Below are 22,124 nucleotides of genomic sequence, written 5' to 3'. Positions count from 1 at the left end.
CCTCCTGCTGTTTCTGGAGTGTTCCTTATGCCAGTGGCGAACTCCTTCAGTGGCCACCCTGGAGGACAGGGACAGACGACAAACACACAGATCACGTGCTAAATGCGTAGCTGGCACCCTCCTGGCATTTATTACGTGCGAGCCCCTTTAAAAAAATACTTTAACATTGTGGTTAAATACACATAACGTAAAATTTACTGTCTTAACCATTCTAAGTGTGCAGGTCAGTGACATTAAATGTAATCACGTTGTTGTACAAACTGCACCACCATCCATCTCCAGAACACTTGTAACTTCCAAAGCTGTGTCCATTGAAAAACAACTCTGTGTCCACTGAAAAACTACTCCCCATTTCCCTCTCTCCCCAGCCCCTGGCAACCACCATTCTCTTTCCCACCTGTATGAACTTGACTACTCTGAGCACTGGGCACTAGTGGAGTCATGCTGTGTTTGTCTGTCTGTGGCTGGTTTGTTTCACCGAGCATGATGTTTTCAAGGTTCATCCATGCTGTAGCCTATTGCAGAATTTCCTTCCTTTTTAAGCCTGGATAATATTCCATCGTAGAGAATGCCTACCCCACTGTGTTTATGCCTACACCCATCAGTGGGCACTTAGATCATTTCCACCTTTGGCTGTTGTGACTAACATTGCTATGAGGCCAACCACTTTAAAAAGCATGTAAAACTCATTTAATTCTCCCAAAGGCCCCATGTGGAAGGTATTGCTTTTATTCTTCATTTTACAGTTGGGGAAACTGAGGCATAGGTGTTAAAAGTCTTGCTCAAACCACACAGCTACAAAGAAGCTGAGCCAGGCCGTGTAGCTCAAGAGCCTAAGAGCTTCACCTGTTGCCCCCATTGTCATCTCACAGAGTGCCAGGAGAGCGTGGAGCTGGTGCTGGGGAAATTCCAGGAAGGCTTCCTGGAAGTGACCTTTGAGCTGGGTTTTAAGAGTGAGTTGTTCACTAATGTCTAATGGGGAGGAGAAGGGCTAGCCATTTCTGGCAGAGGGAAAACCTTGTGTGATGTGACTAATAATACAGGACCCATGCCTACTTCACTCTGCCTGCAGCGGCACAAATAAGAAAAGAGAAGACACAGGTTGCTGGTTATAGAGTCTCAGGAGATTCCCAACTCCCCACGCTGCCACTCTACCATATTATGGGAATCAGGTTCCGTCCTTGGCTGTGTCAACTTGGGGAAAAGCGTCCACAAAGACTCTGCAGGTTCCAAAAGCATATCAACTTCCCAATCTCCTCCCACCCCAAGACTGTAACACCCCACGTGATTGTGGGGGTGCAGCTGGAGGTGGTGGGTGGAGTTGGGGGCCAGGAAGCAAAGACACAATGATGAGAGATTGGTGGCTGTTGCCATTTTTGCCCTTAAACGCAGACCTTTCTTGCCCTAGTGCATTCTGGGTGAGTGGTGATCCTCAGGCTCCATCAGAAACACTGACCAGTCCTGCCATCTTGCTACTCCATGCAAATTTCAAAAACCCCGAATATCCCTTTTTCCGCCCCCGGCAGAGCTCTGAAAAAGCCCAAGGTCAAGAGAAACAGTTGTTTACCACAGGCATTTTAATTTGCTTATCTAGGAAGGAAGGAACAAAAGTTGGACATTCTGGTTATCTCCGTTTAAATCAGCTTAAATGTTAGCATAGAGGCTATGGGACAGTTCCCGTAGGCTACTGTCTCTCCTAATAGGAAATGGTGTGGAGATTTGAAGTCATGCACAGGCAAGGAAGCGTGACTGGCCCAGGCATGTTTGGGGATCCAGGTCTGCAGGATATGGGGTCTGAGCAACAGGCACATCCAGGCACACGACTGGGTGTGTGTGTTGTGTGTACAGTAAGTATTTGAGGTGGAAAGGGTACCATGATCTGAGATCCAAATAGGAAGGACCAAGTGGGGTGCCTGGGTGGCTCAGTGGGTTAAAGCCTCTGCCTTCGGCTCAGGTCATGATCCCGGGGTCCTGGGATCAAGCCCCTAGTCGGGCTCTCTGCTCAGCGGGGAGTCTGCTTCTCCCTCTCTCTTCCTGCCTCTCTGCCTACTTGTGATCTCTGTCTGTCAAATAAATAAATAAAATCTTAAGAAAAAAAAAAAAAAGGACCAAGGGTGTAGAAATAGGCCATTTTGAAACAAAATGATATCAGTGTGCCAAAGATTGTTAGTTGACCTCCTGTGTCCATTGTACCCATCATTCTTTTCATAGTAATAGAATTTTTTGGCTGGGCACATGGCTGCCAATCAAAGACTACATTTCCCACGCTCCTTTGCAGCTAGGTGTGCCCAAGCAAGTGAGTTCTGACAAAGAGATGTATGCAGAGTATTCTGTGCCAGCTTCTGGAAACCTTTTCTAAAATGGGGTACACACAAACTATTTGCTTTTTATTCTTCATCCTTTACTCCATCCTGCTACCTCGAACATGGATGCTGGCATCTTGGGCTCTAAGGTCAAGGCCACATGTCGGGGAGAAAGAATAGAAAAAGAAACAGAGAACGTGATGTGTAGCTCTGTATAAGCCCTGGACTTCCATGAGAGACAAACAAATTTGATTTTAAGGCATGTTGTTGTTCTTCTTATTGTTATCATTTTGGCAAGCATATCTGTTCTGGGGTAACGTCTCTTTCAGGGCATGAGGAGGGACGTGATGTTAATCTGTCCCATTGCTGATGATGGTGACTCTGACCACTTGGTTGATGTCATGTTGGCCAACTTGTTTACTGGAGAGTGACAGTTTTTCACCTTGTAATTCACAAATATCTCACAGAGAGGTACTTTGAGATTATGTAAATGTCCTGTTCTGCTTTTACCCACTAGTTTTAGCATTCATTGATGATTCTTGTCTGAATGAATTATTATTATGCTGGTTGTCAAATGGTGATTTGCTAATTCCATCATTCTTCATTTACTAGTTGACATTCAAATGTGAGGAGGAACTAAATTCCTTCCTTTCCTCTCTCCCTTCCTTTCCCCCCTCCTTCCTTTCTCCTTCCTTCTTTCTTTCTTTCCTTCCTTCTTTCCTTCCTTCCACCCTCTCTCCGGATGGCCCTCCTGCACAGACCTGCACAGTCAGCAAGACTGATCACCCCTGGCATCCAGGAGGTCTTGTGTGCTTTGGGCAGAGTGGAAGGCCAAATCTCACCAGGACTGCAGCTGTCCCACTTCATGTTGCTAGGGCCTGGCTGAGGCTTGGTCTTGCTTCCATCACCAGTCTCATGTTGGTGGCCATGTAAAGTAGAGATTGGGAGGTGACCAATGAGGTGGGGCTGTGTGGAGAGCATACTCTTTCATGTTGCCAAGAGCAACCTGGAATAGACTCCTTGTCCTGACCTCTGGGAATGGCGGCCAGATGCCTCAGAAGGACTGAGGGTCACATTGTTAGAAGGACTTTCACAGTGTCCTTCCAAAACAGCTGGTCCAGACATGTTGTACCTGGTCAGATCCATGCTCCCACCTCTGTTCTCTGGAGCCCTCTAACCCAGGTAAATGCCCAGTCCTGTCCTGTTCTCAAGGAACTTGAGGTTGGAGGAGGATCCATTCAGTCAGTCTCTATTCTGGAGCATCTTGGAGGAAGCAGCCCATGAACTCAACCCTCACAACACAGGCCTGTTCCAAGCTCCATACTGCGCCTGCTGGACCCTGCTGCCAGAGCCCCACTGGGCACCAGGCAGAAGCCAGGGACCCCATAAACTCTTGTGGTCAGACCCACACAAATTCAAGAGCTCAGAGACTCAGATGCCTAGAACCACTGCTGTATAGTGATGTGTAGAACTTTACCCATGCCCATGTATGTGTGCACACACACATCATGGAACCCTTTCAGTGTTATGAGACAAAGCCATCTAAAGTGTCCCTACATTCCCCTTTCCTCCTTCCCTTCCTCTGGACCTCTGGGGCATAGAATTAATTAATCATCTGCTTTGGTTCATGACATCCTCTCAACATCGGTCCCCACAAGGTCATCTTTTATTAAACTAATGAATTAATAGAAACACTATAACAAATGCTTAAGAAACAAATGCCCTAATGACACCCAGAACGTTGACAATTACTTAAATGTACCCATGTGGTTCTCCCTCACACTGTGCCCCTTCCTCCCCCTCTGGAAGCAACCACTGTTCTGAGTCATGTGGTCTTCATTCCCTTGCTCTTTTTACAAAAGGCTTTACTGAAGCATTATATCCCCACAAATTATGATTTTCTGGTTTAAGTTGTTTCACATTTACACAAAGATATGCTGTATGCAGTCTTTGGGGAGTTAACTTTTCCACTCAATTCCATTGCTAAGCTCTGTAAGTAAGTAGTCTCTTGAATCTCTGAGCAGGTGAAGAAATTACAGCTGATCCCAGTGAGGCCAATGCTCTTCTTGGCTAATGCTGGTTTTACGTTAGTCTGTGGCATGGAGAAATTCCATTTGATGGGGACTGGGGTCATGCTCTGTAACTCTGCTTTGTTTAGCAGCTCCATTTTATGGCCCTCGGAAAGCATATTTTTCTTTGTAAATTGTAGATATAATGATTGGGTCCTTATTTCGATGACACCTGTATAGAATGCTTGGTGCTCAATTACTGGCAGTCTCATTATGGGACAGCAGGCACTAAATGCATGAGAAACTGGTCCTTTTATTTCAGCACCGAGTTCACAGAGTCCTGGGCCTCCTTGCCCCACGCAGTCCAGGCCAGCCAAGGTCCCGAGCCCAGGAGCCAGCTGTGGTGCTGTGGGTGGCCCTCTTTGGGCCACTTCACTGTGCATTTACTTCTCCAGGAACAGGGAGTCAGGCATTCTCCGCATTTCCCATTTTGGGCAATCAGGACTCAGCGTGGAGCAGTGGCTGGTTTTAGGCCACCCAGGGGGCAGGCCAGAGCCATGACAAAGCCAGGACCGAGCTGGGAGCCCACGCCTGGGCCCTGGGAGGCCTTGTGCTCCAAAGCCAGTTTGAAGGACGCTCCTCCCCTTCTCCCCGCCCTCCCAGCCGGCGGGCTGCGAGGAAGGGGAGGAGCTCTCCCGGCTCCGGTGACACCGTCACCAAGGCAACGCGGCCATACTGGCCCCAACGGACCTGGGGCCTGGGCTGCGGCGGCGCGGCCTCGTGGGCAGAGCCGGCGGCATGGACAGCCTCTTCGTGGAGGAGGTGGCAGCCTCCCTGGTCCGGGAGTTCCTCAGCAGAAAGGTAGGTCGCGCCGCCTCCACCGCTCGGGGCCGCTGCCCCAGGGTGAGGGCGCAGTCTAGGGGTACCCCCGCCAGCTCCACGCCTTCGGGGAGGGAGAGTTCCCCCCTGCCGCCCCCTGCCCCGGGGATACCCGACCGGAGCAGCGCCCCTTTCCCGGGCCTGCCGAAACTACATTTCCCAGGAGTCATCGCAGCCCCGCGCAGCGCCCACTGGCCACGCCGGCCCGCGGCCGCAGTCCAGAGCTGGCATCCAGCCCCTCCGGCAGAGGAAGTGGCACGGGGACCCGCACGGGGAACGGCACGGGGTGGGGGCGGCGGCCAGGGGCGGCTTCCTCCCGGCCTCTTAAACCATGGTCGCCTTGTCGCGGCCGGTCGGGAGCGCAGCGCTCAGGCCTGGCAGCCCGGCCCCGTTGCCCGTTCCACCACCTCCACCCTACCGGGAAAGAAGGTTCCCCAGTGGGAACCCAAGGAGCCAAAACACGTTCCCGATAGTTGAACCCTTCAGTCGTGCTCCTCGGCAGTGGGGAGCTTGAGGTTGCAGCCTTGGTTGTTTTAAACTTCCGTTGTGTTGCACCGGGAGAGTTTTCGGAGTGCTCAAAAGTTGGGGAGGTCCTTTGCAAGCCATCTGCAGTGGAGATGGGGACACTGTGGGAAAGAGGTTGGAGGTTACCGCGTAAGCCAGTGTAGGGACAGCAACTATTCCATATTCTAACTCAATCTGTGCAGAGTGACCGAGGGCTTGGCACTCACGGTGTTGGCGTCGTGTTGAGCAGGGGCCATGGGCAGCTGTCTAGGTTAAACATACAAAGAAAATCTTTTTTTTTTTTTTTTTGAAGATTTTATTTATTTATTTGAGACAGAGGTAGTGAGAAAGAGCGTGAGCGAGGAGAAGGTCAGAGGGAGGAGCAGACTCCCCGTGGAGCTGGGAGCCCGATGCCGGACTCGATCCCGGGACTCCGGGATCATGACCTGAGCCGAAGGCAGTCGTCCAACCAACTGAGCCACCCAGGCGTCCCAGAAATCGTTTTTTTTGAAGGGAAAATTGGAAGGGCTTTGGAATCATGTGGGGCAGTTCAAATACCGGCAACTGGTTAGCGGTGAGAGCTTGGATCCGTTACTCACTGTCTCAGTTTCCTTTTCTGTAAAACAGAAAGACCCACTCTTTGCAGATTTATGATGGGGATTAATAAGAATATATGGTCAGTCCCCAAGCATCGTATGCACATAGTAGGTACCTGCATTCAGCGTTGTCTTCACCACCTCCATCTCTCATCTGCATCTGTTTTGAAAGTGTCTTTCTTTGCTTTTTAAAAGCTTTTTTTTTTTTTCCATTTAAAAATGTTTACATGCACTGTGGCTTCATTGTATCTGCTCTGTTTTATGGCTAGTTGACCTTTTGTCACCAAGTCCTGGCTGTACGTTGGATGTCAATGACACATCCTGTGAGGCTGCCCACTATTACCATTTCTTTTCGGTCTGGACCACCAAGCAAAACTCTCAGCTTTCCTCATGTCTTGCCTTCCTTGAGTTCAAAGGAAATCCACAGTCCTTACCTGCTCTCTAAGGCTCCCCCATATCTTGACCCCAGTGTACCACCCCAACATGGGTTCCAGCTTCTCCCACATGCTTTCCCCGGTTCCATCCATGGCCCACCCCAAGTCTGTTTCCTCCAGGTGGTCTTCTTGGATAACTCCAGTTGGAATACCTGACTTACCTCGTCTGTGACTTGCTCTTTGGCACTCACGTTACACTTTATATGTCTGCCTGTCTTGCCCACTAGAACAGTCCACAGAGCTGACACCTGATCCGGGTGGAGTCTTGGCAGTGTGTGGCTCATGGGGCCTCCTCTCCCTCCCATTTTTCATCCAGGCACACTGAAGCTCTGACCTGACAAAGGAGTTGCCCACAGTCACTCAGAAAGTTGTAGAGAGCTGGGACTGCAGTCCAGTTCAGCTGTTGTCCTGGTCACCTTCTGCTCCAGTGCCGAGACCATGTACTCCCTTCAGGGCTTGGCACAAGGCAGGTATAACCTGGAGAGTTCCCATCATGGTGTGAGGTACCTTCTAGTTGCCTGTTTGTTTTCTCAGATCCTCGTAACAGTCCTGAAAGACAGGAATTCTTACTCCCTTTCCTGCAAGATGCCCACGGTGAGCAAGGGAGAGCTTGTCACTCCTCTCCTCAAAACCTTCCATGGGCTTTTTACTACAACCAGAATGAAATCCAAGGGAAGGCTTCACCCAAGCCTCAAGGCACTCTATGACCCTGCTACAGGCTGGGCTTCTGGCCTCACCTTCCCCTACCACGTCCTCTGCCCTCTACCCTACATCACACCCAGCTATGCTGGCCCCCGTCCAAGCATGGTCTGCCCTCAGGGAGAGTCATGCTAAATACCTGCAGTGTCGGGGTCCTCCAAGGTGACTCCTCGTGCCCCAGCCTCCCCTTCCTGCAGCAACTTGACCCCATCCTACCTCTGCCACCCATTCCACGCGGTCATGTCCCAGGCCTATTGCTACCAGCACCGTACCCTTTCTGGAATCTGTGTAATCTGTCATCCTCACTGGCAGCTCACCTCCCTTAGCAGCCCGCCTGTCATAAACTAGTCTTCAGTCTCACTCACATCTGCATTCCACAGTTCCTGCCAATTGCTCCCAGGCCCCTGGCTCTGTTATGATCTCTCCCTACTTCTTACCCACCCATCGTTATAATCACACCCTCAACAACATGCGGTGTCACCTCCCTTGCCCTTCTCTTTTTTCCTCATGCTCCCCCCACCTTGAGTTTTCAAATTCACCTTGCCACCCCTGCCACACTTGCCCTGAAGCCCTGAACGGGGCTGGAGGTAAACACACCACCATGTGGTCAGTCCCCTGAGGCTTATAGCCCTCCAGCCCGCTCCCTCTCCACTCTGTTGGCCGTGTCACACCTCCCCTCACCTCCAACTGCACAGCTCCTTCCCCATTCTCGTTTCACGGTGAAAGCTCCCAACAGGCTGCACCACCACAGTTGTAAACCCTTCTGGGCCCGGACCCTCACTCTGCCTCCCTCCCTGCTCCTGCGAGTGAATTCTCCATACTCCTGGGAAAGCCACCCCCTTCCTGAGTATCTGTCCCCTCTTGCCTGCGTGAGGGCACTGCTGCAGTTCTCTCTCTCTGTTGCACATGCATTTTGTCTTCTCTCCTTTCGCTCCTGCAGAATGCCATCTTGACCCCCAAGTCTCTCCAGCCAATTTTTCTTCTCCCTCTTATAGCCAAATCCCATGAAATAACTGGGTGTGCTCTGACTCTAATCCTTTTTCCTGCTTGCTCAGACCCACTCTAATCCAGCTTCTGTCCCCACTGATCCACGGAACTAACTCTTGTCAAGTGTGTCAATGACCTTTAACTTTCAGTCCTCACACTTCTTGGTCTAACCATGTGTTTGACACAGCCGATTGTGTCCTGCTTCCCGGAAACTCATTCCGCTTGTCTTCTGGAGACCCCTTTCTTCATTGCCTCCTCTAACCTCTCTGGTTCTTTGCTGGTCCCCCTCATTTCCTGGAGCTGTGTGTGTTGGGGGTCTCCAAGACTCAGTCTTCTCTTCTCTTCTTCACTTGCTATTTTGCAGGTGCCTCTGCTAGTCTACTGGATTCCAGGGCCATCAATGTGATGACAGTTCCCAAATGCCTATCTCTGGCCCAGGTTTCTCCCAGAACTCTTACATTCTTTCCAACAGCTGAGTTTACATTTCCTCTTGGGCATCCAATAAATATCTCAACACGTCCAAAATCCAATTCCCAATTCTCTCTATGCCTTGTAAGTTTCCCATTTTGGTAGGCAGTATCACCATCTTTCTAGTTGCTTGGGCCAAAACCTTTGTGATCATTCCTGGCTTTTTTCCTTCGTTTATACCACATCCAGGCCATTGGTACATCTGTTGGCTTTACCAGCAGAGCACACAGAGCATGTAGCCACTTCTTTCTACTTCTGCTGCCACCACTTAATCCAAGCCACTCCATCTCTCATATGAGTTGTTCAATAGCATCTTAACTAGTTTCTGCTTAATCCCTTACCTCCAAAAACCTGTTCCCAGCCTAGCAGCCAGTGATTCTTTACAAACACAAGTCAGTTCATGCTCCTTTTTAAACCCTGCTTCCACCCCACCATTTCACAAAAGCCAACAAGGCCTTTCCTTTCCAGGATCTGGGCAGCCTCTCTGACCTTATTTCCTTCCCCTGGTGATGCAGCTATAGCTGCACTGGCCTCCTGTGACTGCCACATGGCTTTTGCCCTTGCTATTCCTTGTTGAGAATACACTTCTCCCAAGTGTCTTCATGGCTTGCTTTCCTACTGCCTAATGTCACCTAATTGTGAAACCTTTCCTGCTTCCCCTACAGAATGTCAGCTCTGTGAAGGAGTGAGGTGTGTTTTATTCTCTTGGTATCTCTTGCACCAAGAACAGCCCACCATATATATAGTAGGTGCCTAGGAAATGTTTGTTGAATGATGAAGATTAAGTGGACCGGGTGGAACTGAGGACTGGCTGCTTCCTGAGGGCATCCTTGTCCACTACCCCAGTAGTTCTCACATGTCGGTGTACACTGCAGTTCCAGGGAGTTTGTGAAGTGTGCCAAGACTTGCTTGGTAAGATCTGAACTGGTGATAGATGTAAGGGGTTGTCCAGCAGTGAGGGACTCTCATAGTTTCTGCCTCACTCTGATTGGCAGGAATGCCATGGGGAAACCCAGATGAAACAGGGGTGCTTGCTATTATCCCCACTTCCAGTTCATTCTCCCTAGAGCACCCAACCATGCTCCTGCCTTTCCCCCAACATGCACACCCATTTCTTTCTGACCCCCCTCCTCAACACTTCCTTTTTATTCCCTTTGGTTCTGGGTTATGTTCATACCTCTTTCTTCACAAATTCTTCTTCCCTCACTTCATGGCAAGCAGCAGGTTTTGTCCTGTTCTCCCATCAGTGGGAGCCTCTGTGAGATTGTGAACACAAAGCCTGGGGGAGAAGTTAAGGCCTGGCAGCTGTGAGTGTCCTGATCCGTGAAGAGTCAGGGGCTCCCTTAATGGCAGGCTGAGCTGTTTGTGAGCTGTCTCTTCCTTCTCCATGTTCGGTGATCACCCTGGCCCAGCGAGGTGGGCAGGGAGCTGCATCTGTGGTTATTTTTCGAACAAAGAAGCCAGGCTCACAGGGAGAATAGCTCTCACCTTTGCCAGAGTGTGTCTCAGTTGGGCCTTCTGGACGGTCAGGGCTGGATGTTGGCAATGGTCGCCCTGGGAACTCAGCAGACGTTTACCACGTGCTTCCAGTGAGCCTCAGTCCTGGCGTTGCTGACTCACAGGCTGGGATGGTCAGGACCCCCTGCTATGGGCTTCTCTTGTGTTACCCGGGCAGATCAACCCTTGCTCTCACCCGAGAAAAGAAAGGAATCATTATTGGTCTTTTGCTCATTTTTTGCCTTCAGTTTATTTTTAAAGCTTCCTATTCCGTGGCTCCAAATCTCATGTCAAACCCAGGGCTCTGGCCTTGGATGAGTCAGTGACCTGAACCTCACTTTCCTTTTCTGTAAAATGGGTCAGCAACTCCAACCTCAGCTCAGCCCATGCAGTTCTTGTAAGATTCAGAATAATAATTATGAAGATGTCAAGTGTAAAGGTTATATAAAAATAAATTAAGTCAGTTTTTGGTCCTTGCAAGATCCTTGCAAGGAAGGCAGGATAGGCAGAGTAGGAATGATCATAAGGACACCAACAGTCTTTTATTTATAACCCCCATCAGAGACTGGAAGGTTTTGATTTAAAATGAAAATAACGATTCAGGTTTCTTCCCGCAGGGCTTAAAGAAGACATGTGTGACCATGGACCAGGAACGCCCACGCTCTGACCTCAGCATAAACAGCAGAAATGATCTCCGCAAGGTTTTGCATCTTGAATTTCTCTACAAGGAGAACAAGGTACGTGTTTTGAAGGTGTGGTGTAATGTTCTGGAACCGAGCTTGACAATGTCAGAGCCCCTGTGGACCCTGCCAGGCTGTCGGAGATGGGTGGCAGGAGGCTCGCCATGCCTGCGGCCAAGGAGAAACAGGCCCAGCCATGTTCTGACAAATCCCAAGTGCGAGCTAGGTTTCCAGGCTCAGTTGGGCCCCAGCCGCCAGCCCCCCAAGAGCGTTTTTTGCATGTGTGGCTGCGAAGCTCCCTTTGAACCTGGGCCCTTAATGGTTATTCCCTGTGCTCCCTCCTCCCCTAGGAGGCTGTTTTTAGTCAGACTGTACTTAAGAGTATAATATTCGGTTCTACTAAAATTTTCCATTCCCAGCCTGTGTAAGATTTTCCTTCTCCAATTCTGAGTAATAGCTTATTTTTAAGTCTGCTGTGACATTTAATTTAGGTAGAAATGGGGCTTGGGTTCAGTTAAGCCTGGGGCATTGGAGTTGAGATAGCAAACGGTTGGGGGGTGAGGGTGGGGCTTCCCTGATCCCTCCCCCTCATCCACCCTGACCTGCGCTCCCCTCACCCAGTTATAAGCTTCCACGGCATCCTGTGGTTCTCCTCTGTTGTGCTCTCGCACACTTATAATAGAGGATGTGTGTGTGGTTGTTTAATTAGCACCTGCCTCCCCACTCACTACCTTGGATGCAGCAGGAGGCCAGAGATTGGCGTCTCTTGGTTCACTGTTGTATCCTCATACTTCATGTGTTGCCCGAGGACATAGTAAATAATCTCTATGTGTTTGTGGATGATTCGGTTGGCTGCCTGACTGACTGAATGAAGCTTCAATTCTGGCCTCATTGGTTTTTTCTGCTATGAAGACAGAATCTTCTAATTTGATCGAAGAATGGGCTCTCCAGCAGAGGTTGCCTTGTGGTAGGGCATAGCGTCAGGGTTAGAAAGAACCTCATGTTCTTATAGTTCAGCATTTATCATAATTTTTTAAAGAGGCAGTAAGATGATATTTCCTGGAGTCCAAATATGGAAAACAAAGAAGGGGAGCCCCATGGTTGAATTGGGGGTGAAGAAGACTTGCCTTCTTGGCCTTTGGGGCCACCCCTCAGGACTGGTCTAAGCAGCTTTTAAACTACCCATAGAATGGGGGCCCTCACCTGGGGGAGCTGTGAGCCAGAGAAAGGGGGCTTGTCAAGGTCTCACAGTGAATTACAAGGGAGGGGGAAGGCTAGAACCAGAACTTCCGATTCTCAGTCCTACTGTAGTAATGGTGGTCAAACCTCCTGCAATTGTAACGCTTTACTTAATTGAAATCTTAGCAGATTGGGTTGGAATGCGGGGCGGGTGACATCCCACCCTCCCGTGCCCTCCAAGGCTGTTTCTGAGACACCTGGAGGAACCTCAGAAAACCACCCTCATGCATGTCCTAGACCAGGGGGGAGCTCAGGCTGAGTTCCCCTCAATAAAATGAAGGATGCCATCAACCTAGGGGAACATTCAGGTTGCTCGAAGTTCCTCTGCCTGACTTTGATGAGAAAAAGGCAGTGGCAGCCAGGTGCAGTCCTAGCATCAAGTCAGTAAAGACATCAGATCGATGCCTGTCATCCTTGGTCCAGGGGTGGCACCAGGGCCCCTCCGCCTCCTCTAAGTGTCCAGCTGGAGTCCTACAGACCCAGGCAGCAGCCATCCAACCCATCTCCTTTTGCTGCATTGTATGTAAGGCAGGAGTGTGGACTGTACATTTTAGAAAGATTTTTTTTTTTCCATAATAAGTTAGACAGGTAACAAGAAAATCAATTAAGCATGCTGGTACAGTGGGGATTTTCTGTGAATGCAACTTTACCTAATTTCCTGGAATCATCTTTGCCATTCAAGTGACTTTGACTTCTCCACTCTAATATAGTCTCCCTAAGGTAGTAATTATCTGAAGATGCTGAAGGGTTTTTCGTTAAGTCTTGGTAAGTGCCCTGATTATTTGATTTATACAGTAGTTTTTAGTAGTTATTAGATAATGAGTTGACCTTATATATTACAGAAAAATAGATTTATTAATCTACCTATTACATAATGATTTTAACATTCACACAAAGCTAGTCTGATTCTAGGAAATCCCTGTAATTTAATGTTAATTCCAGTAAATTGTTTTTCCCTGTTAAGGATACGATATATAAAAATGCCTGTGTAAAACTGAGGTTTTGAAAAAGGGTGTCCAGATTCATATAAAGGCTGTGACTGTTCTGAGCAGAGTGTTATGAAAAGCCATAAAGTATAATTCAGGTCATCTAGGGCTATAAATCTCTCGTATAGAAAGAAAAAGCAAGAAGGTCGAAATGAATTACATAACATCTCTCCCCTGACTCTTTTCCTCGTGAGTTTCATTTAGACTTAGACAAAATAGGTTTTTTTTGGGTCCCATACTAAAAAAATAAAGCTGTCCCCTGATTTTGACTGCCTGATAAATCTGTTGCTGTTGGTCAGAACCCATCTGGCTGTGGGTGTTGGTGGCTGAGTTCTGCTGCACAGATCGGGGGTAGAAAGGGGAAGGCCTGGATGTGCCTGAGGGTCCTCTCTGCGCCAGGTCCTTTGTTAGGCCTTTTACTGCTCTGACTGAAGACTCACCAAATGCCTCGCATCTGACCACACTTCCCGGCAGCTTGGTGTTCCTGAGCAAGTGGGCTGGGGACTGACACAATTACATGGCCTAAGGCCAGCCTGTGGATTGCTGCTTGGACATCTATGTTTGTCCGAATTACTTAGAGGAATTTTAAGAGAAATCAGGACTCTGATCTTTGCAATTCTGGCTTAATAAGACACAATAGGGCCTGGGAATATATATATTTAAAAACCTCCAAAGGTGATATTTGGCATAGTCAAGGTTGGGAAAACCTGATGTCATTTCTTTCTTTCTTTCTTTTTTTTTTTTTAGAGAGAGAAAGAGTGCATGAGTACAAGTGGAGGGGGCAAGGGGCAGAGGGAGAAGGAGAGAGAGAATCCTAAGCAGGCTTCACACTCAGCATGGAGCCTGACTTGGAGCTCGATCTCATGATCCTAAGATCATGATTTGATCTGAAATCAAGAGTCACGCTTAACTGACTGAGCCCTCCAGGTGCCCCTGATGTCATTTATTTCTAAAACCAACTACTAAAGAGTTTCAGTTTTTTTTTTTGAGATTCGGTGTAGATTGAGTTAGTCCTAATGGCCTCCCTATGTTCTTTGCAATAACCTTCTGCAGCACTGCCCCTGCAGTCCCCAGTGTCCAGTGTTAAATGCAGAGTACACAGCCTAAGAGAATACTCAGGTCCCAGATGTTTATTATCTTGCACAGTTAACAATCCCTAAAGATTTATTTATTTTTTTTTTAATGAACCGATATATATTTTCTAAAGTTATTCCTAGGAGAAAAACCAAGAGGAAATTTGCTTGGTTATTTTCCTATTCATGTCATATTTTGTTACAGTTGTTCATTAAATCTCCTGGCTCATGCATTGGACGTTAGTTCTTTCAGGGTAGAGATTTTTGTCTTCATCTCTGTTGTAACACAGGACAATTGCTGAAAGAATGTACAGATGAATGAGAAGCTGATAAAGTATGTCAAAGAATTGGACTAGCCATCTTTTCCACCCTCCCTGTGAATCTGTACACATGGTTAATGATTTTTGTTTTCTTCCAACAATAGGCCAAGGACAATCCTCTAAAAACAAACCTTGAACTCATTACCAGATACTTTCTGGATCACTTTGGAAATACTACTAACAATTTCACTCCAGAAGCACCAATCCCTGCACTCGCAATTCCAAAGAAAAATAACAGATTATCATCAAGATGCCCAGAGACCACACTGGTCAATATATATGACCTTGCGGATGAAGATGCGACGTGGAGAACGTCACTGTCAGAAACCAGCAAAGCCAGGTAGCTCTTCTTCTGTTTACAGGGTGGATTAGTTTCCTGTTGCTGCTGTGACCAGTGCCTATAAACCGAGTGGCTGGAACTGTCAGGGTTTTCCAGAAAAACAGAACCAATAAGAAGTGTGTATATGTGTGAATATATGTAAATATATATATGCAAGTATTATATGTATTTATACACATATATCTTTTTGGATTTATATTTTCTATATAGAGATTTATTAATTTTTTTTAAACTTTATTTTTTTAAGTCGGCTCTTTGCCCAGTGTGAAGCTCAACACGCGGCTCGATCTCACGACCCTGAGATCAAGACCTGACCTGAAATCAAGAGTCAGATGCTTAACTGACTGAACCACCCAGGCAGGTGCCCCTATAAAGAGATTTATTTTAAGGAATTGGCTCACATGATTGCGGGAGCTGGCAAGTTTCAAATCTGTAGGGCAGACTGGCATGCAGGAAACTCAGGCAGTATTCTGTGTTATAGCTTTTGAAGCCGAGTTCTCTGGAAAACCTCAGTTGTTGCTCTTAAGGCCTTCCACTGATTGGACAAGGCACCCATATTACCTAGGGTAAACTCTTTAGTTGAAGTCAACTGATTGTAGATGTTAATCATATCTAAAGAATACCTTCAGGAAGCATCTCGGCTAGTATTCAACCAAACAACTAGGCAACGTAGTCTAGCAAAGCTGACACATAAAATTTAAGCATCACTGTGTCTTAAAGCAATACGAATTTATTATCTTCCAGTTCCAAGGTCAGAAGTTCAAGATAGGTCCCACTGGGTTGACAGCAAGGTGTCAGTAGGGCTTATTCCTTCTAGAGACTTTTGGGAAAGAATCTGTTTCCTTTCTTTCTTTGGCTTCTCACAGTCACCTACATTCCTTGGCTTGTGGCTGCTTCCTCCATCTTCAGAGCACATCCCTCCAGCCTCTGTTTCCATCCTGGCATCTCCTACTCCTGACTCTGACCTCCTGCCTCTTTGTAACAGGGAGACTTGTGACTCTAATGCCTGCCCCCCAGATGATCGAGGGTCATCTCCCCATCCCAAAACCTTAACACATATGCAAAGTCCCTTTCCACATAAGGGAACATTCCCAGGTCCTGGGATCTGGACGTCTTCAGGGAGTCAGTATTCAGCCCCCACATTGTATGCTTTCAAATTCCCTGTTGAGGAGCACTGTTCCTTTCCTCCAGAGGTCGTGGGAATGGAGGAGGATGCTTATGATTCAAATGTTTAATGTTTGTCAGCATCAGGGACTTGCTTTGTTTGCATTTTCTTAAAAAAACGGGTATGGAATTCTAAAAGCAATGCGATAGACATGGAAACATCTGAAAAATAAGGCCTTTTGAAACTCATAGGAAGAAAATGAACTGCTGTTCTTGACTGAACCTCCATTATTTGGAAAGCAGTTATGTTAATTATGTTAAATTACAACCTTAATGTACCGCCTGCAGTCACTCGGAGTCTGATTCCCTGGGGCTGGTGTCTCCTTCCAGCTCTGTTGAGAAGCCTTTTCTTTCATGGGGGTAGTCAGGGTGTAGGGTCTGGGCTTCCAGCTGCCGAAGGATGAGCACCATTAAAAACATTAACTCAGGGCTTAAGATGTGAAGGTGAATCAGGGTGGTGTGGAAGAAGATGGTTCTTCCTTCAAAGGCACGTAACTGCCTGGTTGGGAAAAATGAATATTTCTGAGGTGATAAAGAACCAGGAGAAGAAGTAGTAGAGGCTCCCGAGTTCCACCCAGTTGCCCAAGCTACAAACTTGGGTGTTATCCTTGACCTCTCCTGCTCTATCATTTTTGCCTCTGTGAGTCCTTAATGACACTAGACCCTTTCCTGCTTTCTCTGCCCTGGGAGCAGTGCCTCAGTTCCATACCCTCCCCTCTTGCCCGGGCTAGCTCCCGTGGGCTCTCCCTTGCTTTCCAGGCCTCTGATCACCTGCTCCAATCCCCCCTCCACCCAAGATAGTGGCTGCTTCCCACAAACAAGTCTGGCTATGCTGCTCCCCTGTGGAAAGGCCTTCAGACCCTTCCTAGGGCTTCCAGGGTAAAATAGAAACTCCTAAGGTTAACCTGCAAAACTCTTTCCTTCATCAGCTGCCTGGCTCACCTGGGCCTAACCTGCTTTTACAGGGCTCTGTGCTAACGCCTGGGGCATTCTGGTTATCTCCTGCCCACTAATTCCTCTCTCTCTTACTCTCTTTCAATGCCAAGCAACCCAAGAAGAGAGGCCATCGGCACGCTCACCTTAACTGAACCTTAACCAAATAGCTGGGAACATCAAGTTTGCCACATGTCTTCATCTACTAATGTCAATGATGTGCAGTAAGGCTTGTCTCCACGTAGCTCAGGACTGTACTGAAAGGCTATGGTTTTCTGTAATCACTTGGGTCTGGGACAAGGATGCTCTTTATATTTGAGGATATTAAATATTTAAGGATATTTGAGGAATGCTATCATGGGTCATCAGTTCTGATTTTGTTTCTTGCTTCCTGGTCTTATTTTATAGGTCAGACTTGCCCTAAAATAAAGTATTTTCTGTTCTTTTTTTAAAAAAAATTTTTTTAAATTTTTTAAAGATTGTATTTATTTATTTGACAAGGACAGTGAGATCACAAGTAGACAAAGAGGCAGGCAGAGAGAGGGGGAGGCAGGCTCCCTGCCCAGCAGAGAGCCCGATGCGGGGCTTGATCCCAGGACCCTGAGATCATGACCTGAGCCGAAGGCAGAGGCTTAACCCACTGAGCCACCCAGGCGCCCCTGTTCTTTATTTTTAATGATAAGGCACTGCCTGGTTAGAATCCTTGCAGATTTATGAATGGGCTTGCTATGAGTGCCTGTTGAATGTGGGATTTATTATCATTGTTAGCTATTGGGGACTCTGTTTTAATGGAAATATCCCTTTTTTGCAGGCACGATAATCTTGATGGGGATTTACTTGGTAATTTTGTATCATCCAAAAGGCCTCCCCACAAAAGTAAGCCCACGCAGGCTATCCCAGGTGAAAGCCCTGCCGTGGCCCCTGCGTGGGAGAGGATGGACAAGCTTCAGTCGTCAGAGCCTTCCTTGGACACGAAGAGGATGGGCGAGAAGATCAGGCCGAAGTCTGGCCTTATCGTCCGAGGCATGATGGCAGGGCCCATCGCCAGTTCCCCGCAGGTAGGTTCCTGCTCTCACTGCTATGGTGAGAGTGGAAAGTGAAAACCCAGCAGGGCTTAAGGGGTTTATCTGAGGGTATCCCACAGACAGTCCAAGAAGGGGTGATCTGTGTGTTAGGATGGGAGGAACTCTGCCTCTGTTTTCTCTGGCTGTACTGTCAGCTCCCTGTGAGAACCTCATCTCCTTCCTGCCCTCAGTTTACCCAGCAGTTCAATGAGGTGGATGCTGTGGTTTTATCTTTCTTTGCTGAGTGAGAACACATCCATTTTTCCCTTTGCCATTCAGGAGTTGGGGCAAGCCATCCAAGTGTAGAGAACATCTTTTAAATTTTTTTTTCATCTTTTTTATTTTTAGTATTTTTAAAAATATTCCTTATTTTTTGGAACATAGTAGTTAAAAGGGAAAAAGAAATCCTGATCTTTATGGTTTCATTTGCTTTGCTTTAAAGAGAAAGTATAATAATGTCCCATCATCGTTTCATACTCTTCCTTAAGGAGGGGTTCCGGGAGGGTTCCATCAGATGGGGAAACTGAACCAAATGAGAGAATGAATGTAAAAGGCATTTGTAAAACCGCAAAGAAACAGAAAAACAGAGGAAATCCAAATTTCAGATTTCAAATTTTTGTGATATTAGTCCAGTAAGAGAGCCTGTGCAAATCCGCATAGGTCATGTGTGTCCTCCTCTCCCACGCTGCATGGCCAGGTGTGGGCCATGACTGGAGGCCAGCACTGCTCTCCCAGCTCACTTGGAGTCAGGACAGAAAGAAGCCAACTGTCTCCTTGCCACTACCTCCATCTTGTGGGGGTGGTTTTTGGTCATTTGGAAACCACTGGTTTACTGAGTTATCTGTGTTACTGACATCTTCTGAATGTTGACCTTTCACTACTAACCAATAAACCCACATCAAAAAAGTCACATTTCTTGACGTTACCATCCACTCATCAGAAAAGTTTTCAGGGGTTGAGAAGCCATCGGCTCCCAGTGGCTGAGGCAAGTCTCCCCAGATTTTAATTTTTAAACCTGACAATTGTATTTTATCACTGACAGTCCATCAGTTGTTTCCCTTGAAGTGACAGGCTCAACTTCTTTTCAGGGAAACGCCTGCGAAATACCCGTGTCTGAATAACTGCAGTTAGTCTGTCAGTTGTTCCGTGGAAAAAACAAGCAAGTTCAATTCCCAACTCCATGGTTGTGCAAGTGCTTTTCCTTGAGACAGCTGTCCTCCTCGGCAATGGGCAGAGTCCTTGCATATGCCTCCCATTTTGCTTCATAGAATATTAAAGAGATGTGTACCATAGGGTTGAGATTGAATATAATTCTTTTTATGCTTCAGCATGGACAGTCTTTTTTTTTTTTTTTTTAAGATTTTATTTATTTATTGGTGGGGAGGGAGAACTTGGAGCGGGGGCGAGGGGCAGAGAGAAGGAGGGCAGCTTGGAACCGACCTCACACCCCTGAGACCAGACCCGAGCTAAAATCAAGAGTCAGGCCCTTAACTGACTGAGCCACCCAGGCAGCCCAGCATGGATATTCTGAGGTGAAATTAGTATTTTACTGATTTTTTTTTTTAATACCTCCAGCACTAATTAGGAAAGTTTGGTCCCACTGTCTTGATCTGTGCTACAGGCCAGCAATTTTTCCCACCAGTTCATTTGCATCATTCCTGTAAATGTCAACACAGTGAAAAAGGCACATCATGTCTTCATTCTTCATATTATGAAGAAAATAGGTTTGAGCTCCCTAAAGGGATCTGCGGACCCTTAAGGCCAATGGACTACACTTTGCGAACTGGTGGACGGGATGAATGCCAGGATCCTGTCCTGTAATGACATCCAGTCAATCACATCTGTGTAGTTGAGACTCCCTTTACAACTGAGGTGTGAGGCAGATGACTTGGAGATTGTCCCAAACTTCTAGAAGGAGGAGTGATTGCCTTGGGAAGTGTGTTTTTCCCCTGGGGTATCCGAATCCTGTGAAGGACATTGAAAGATAGAGTAGATTGTCGTAGAATTTCCCCAGGTTTTCTAGAAAGTGTTTTGTGGGTCTTTGAGTACTTTGGCCATACTTACTTGTTTGCTCAAGAGAAAAAAAAGCAAGCTTTGCTAGGTATTTCATCATTTTTTTTTTCTACTAGATCAGCTCTGCCCTTTTAAAGGATGAGTAAGAGGCTGGGTTCCCTGCATTTGGCCCAGAAGTTTAGGTCTCCTTGGGAATGGTGACTAATATTTTCTTCACTGTGTGGCAGGGGAGGCCCTGGTGGCTTTGGGAGGTTTGTAGTGCCTAGTAATTTCCACTAGGCAAGAATACTACAGAATTAGCTGTTTCTACTCCAGCTTGGGCTTTACCATTTGGTTCAGGATTATTTCTGGAAATGCTGAGAGATCCCAAAGTTTAAACCGAGGAAAAGCTTCACAGGTTTATTTTTGTCCCCTTTACCTCCATCCCCCGACCCTAGGTTGGTAAACAACTTGAGTTCCCATTTTATCAGTTAATCATTGATAGTAAGAGAGGACATTTCAGTTGACTCCTTTGGAATTCCTTCATTTCAAACACCAAGCACAAGCCTTGAGTACTTACTCGGGGTAAGTCACTGAGCTGGATGCTCGGCAGGCACCAGAGATGAATGAAGACTGGCCTCAACCATTCCTGGTCCGTTAGCAGGAGGGGTTAAGGCCCTGTGTGAGCAGGAACTGGGGAGAGGCCGTAGAGTGGTGGCCTATGCATCAGGGTGGTTGACTGCCCTGATGGGCCTGGCTCTGTGCCAGTCCCTTCTACTGGCCTCTCTGTTAATGCCACCATCTTGTGCAAGATAGATGCTACAGGTCCCCAAGCCCTCATCCAACCTTGGGGCCAAATGTGTTTTGGGATTCAGAATTTCTTCATTATCAGAAAAGCAACCCTGTGCACAAGCCACATACCACCTAATGCCTGCGGTCGGGTTTGGGGTAGCACCCTGTAAGCAAAAATGTTATCATTTCTGCAACTTAAGCTATGAATAGCTACACTTAAGAAAGGACTGTGAGCAAACTCATGGCAGTTAAAAAGAAATCAGCACAGGATTCCAAAAGAAACTTGTTTTGGGAGGTTTCAGAAATTACAGATAGTGGATTGTGGGCTGGTTACATTACAGGTGAGGGTAGGGAGGGACAGAGAAGCTAGTAACTTGGCACAGGAGACGTGGCTGTGTGGTGGTGTGGGAATTAGAAGGTAGGCCTGAGCCTGGAGCTACAGCTTCACTGGCGGCTGGGACATGCTCTCTGTAAGGGGTGTGGGAGAAGGGCTGAGCATGCTCCTGGGCTCATGAAGGTGGAGCCCAGAAAGTGTTACAGAGCTGGGAGCCTGTGAGTACCTCCCCAGACCATAGGTAGAATTTTAAGAGGAGCTGGGGATGGATGAGAACTACATCCGGGGGGAGAGACCACCGTAGGCAAATGCTTATAGTGGCTGGAGTATTTCCCCACCTCCCTTGAAGAGGATCCTTACTGCTCTTGTGCTCGCCCCTTTCAGGATGCCCTCCGCAGACGCTCCCTGAGGCGGTCCCCGGCCTTGAGCAGCACGAAGCAGGCCTCCGAGGAAGAGAGCCGGAAAATGCCTGAGCTCTCTGCCCATGCCCCAGCCTGTCCCACGGCTCAGGAGGGCCCGGCTTCCAGCGCTGGCTCCATTTCCAGGAGCCCCCTGGGCCCGCTCAGTGAGCTGACCTCAGAAAAGTGGAGAACCACGCCCAGCAGCCCCCCTCACTTGTCTGGCAAAGGGCTGCTGCGGAGGGGGAGCAGCAGGTGGCGAGATCTCGAGGAGGATAGCCTGGCTGTGGACAGTGGCCCAGAGGCTGACGGGATGCCCTTGAAGTTCTCCTTGCCAGGTGGGAGTGCCAGGCCAACCCAGGAGAGGCTGGAAAGAACATTCACCAGGCAGGGGAGCCAGCCCCTGCCCCTCAGGTGAGCACACTGTGCTGAG

The 22,124-nt window shown here is 47.8% G+C and overlaps 1 protein-coding gene across 2 annotated transcripts in view; it reads left to right on the top strand.

The window, feature by feature from the left end:
• The first annotated feature begins 5,003 nt into the window (after positions 1-5,003).
• The window catches only part of MINDY4 (MINDY lysine 48 deubiquitinase 4), a 99,631-nt gene continuing 82,510 nt past the window's right edge, over positions 5,004-22,124 (top strand). Inside the window, exons 1-5 of one of the 2 annotated variants that reach the window (XM_032872233.1) lie at positions 5,004-5,173; positions 10,994-11,113; positions 14,779-15,014; positions 17,923-18,169; positions 21,678-22,105. In XM_032872233.1, coding sequence (XP_032728124.1) covers positions 5,111-5,173; positions 10,994-11,113; positions 14,779-15,014; positions 17,923-18,169; positions 21,678-22,105 — 1,094 coding nt within the window. In that variant the 5' untranslated portion in view covers positions 5,004-5,110. The remainder of the gene's footprint in view (positions 5,174-10,993; positions 11,114-14,778; positions 15,015-17,922; positions 18,170-21,677; positions 22,106-22,124) is intronic. The other variant, XM_032872243.1, reaches the window with a different exon arrangement.

This window comes from Lontra canadensis, unplaced genomic scaffold, assembly GCF_010015895.1.
Source record: "Lontra canadensis isolate GAN:19392208 unplaced genomic scaffold, GSC_riverotter_1.0 scaffold2, whole genome shotgun sequence".
In the NCBI taxonomy this organism is placed as follows: Eukaryota; Metazoa; Chordata; class Mammalia; order Carnivora; family Mustelidae; genus Lontra; species Lontra canadensis.
Note: the sequence above shows the minus strand (reverse complement) of the source record. Positions and strands in the feature narration are given on the sequence as shown.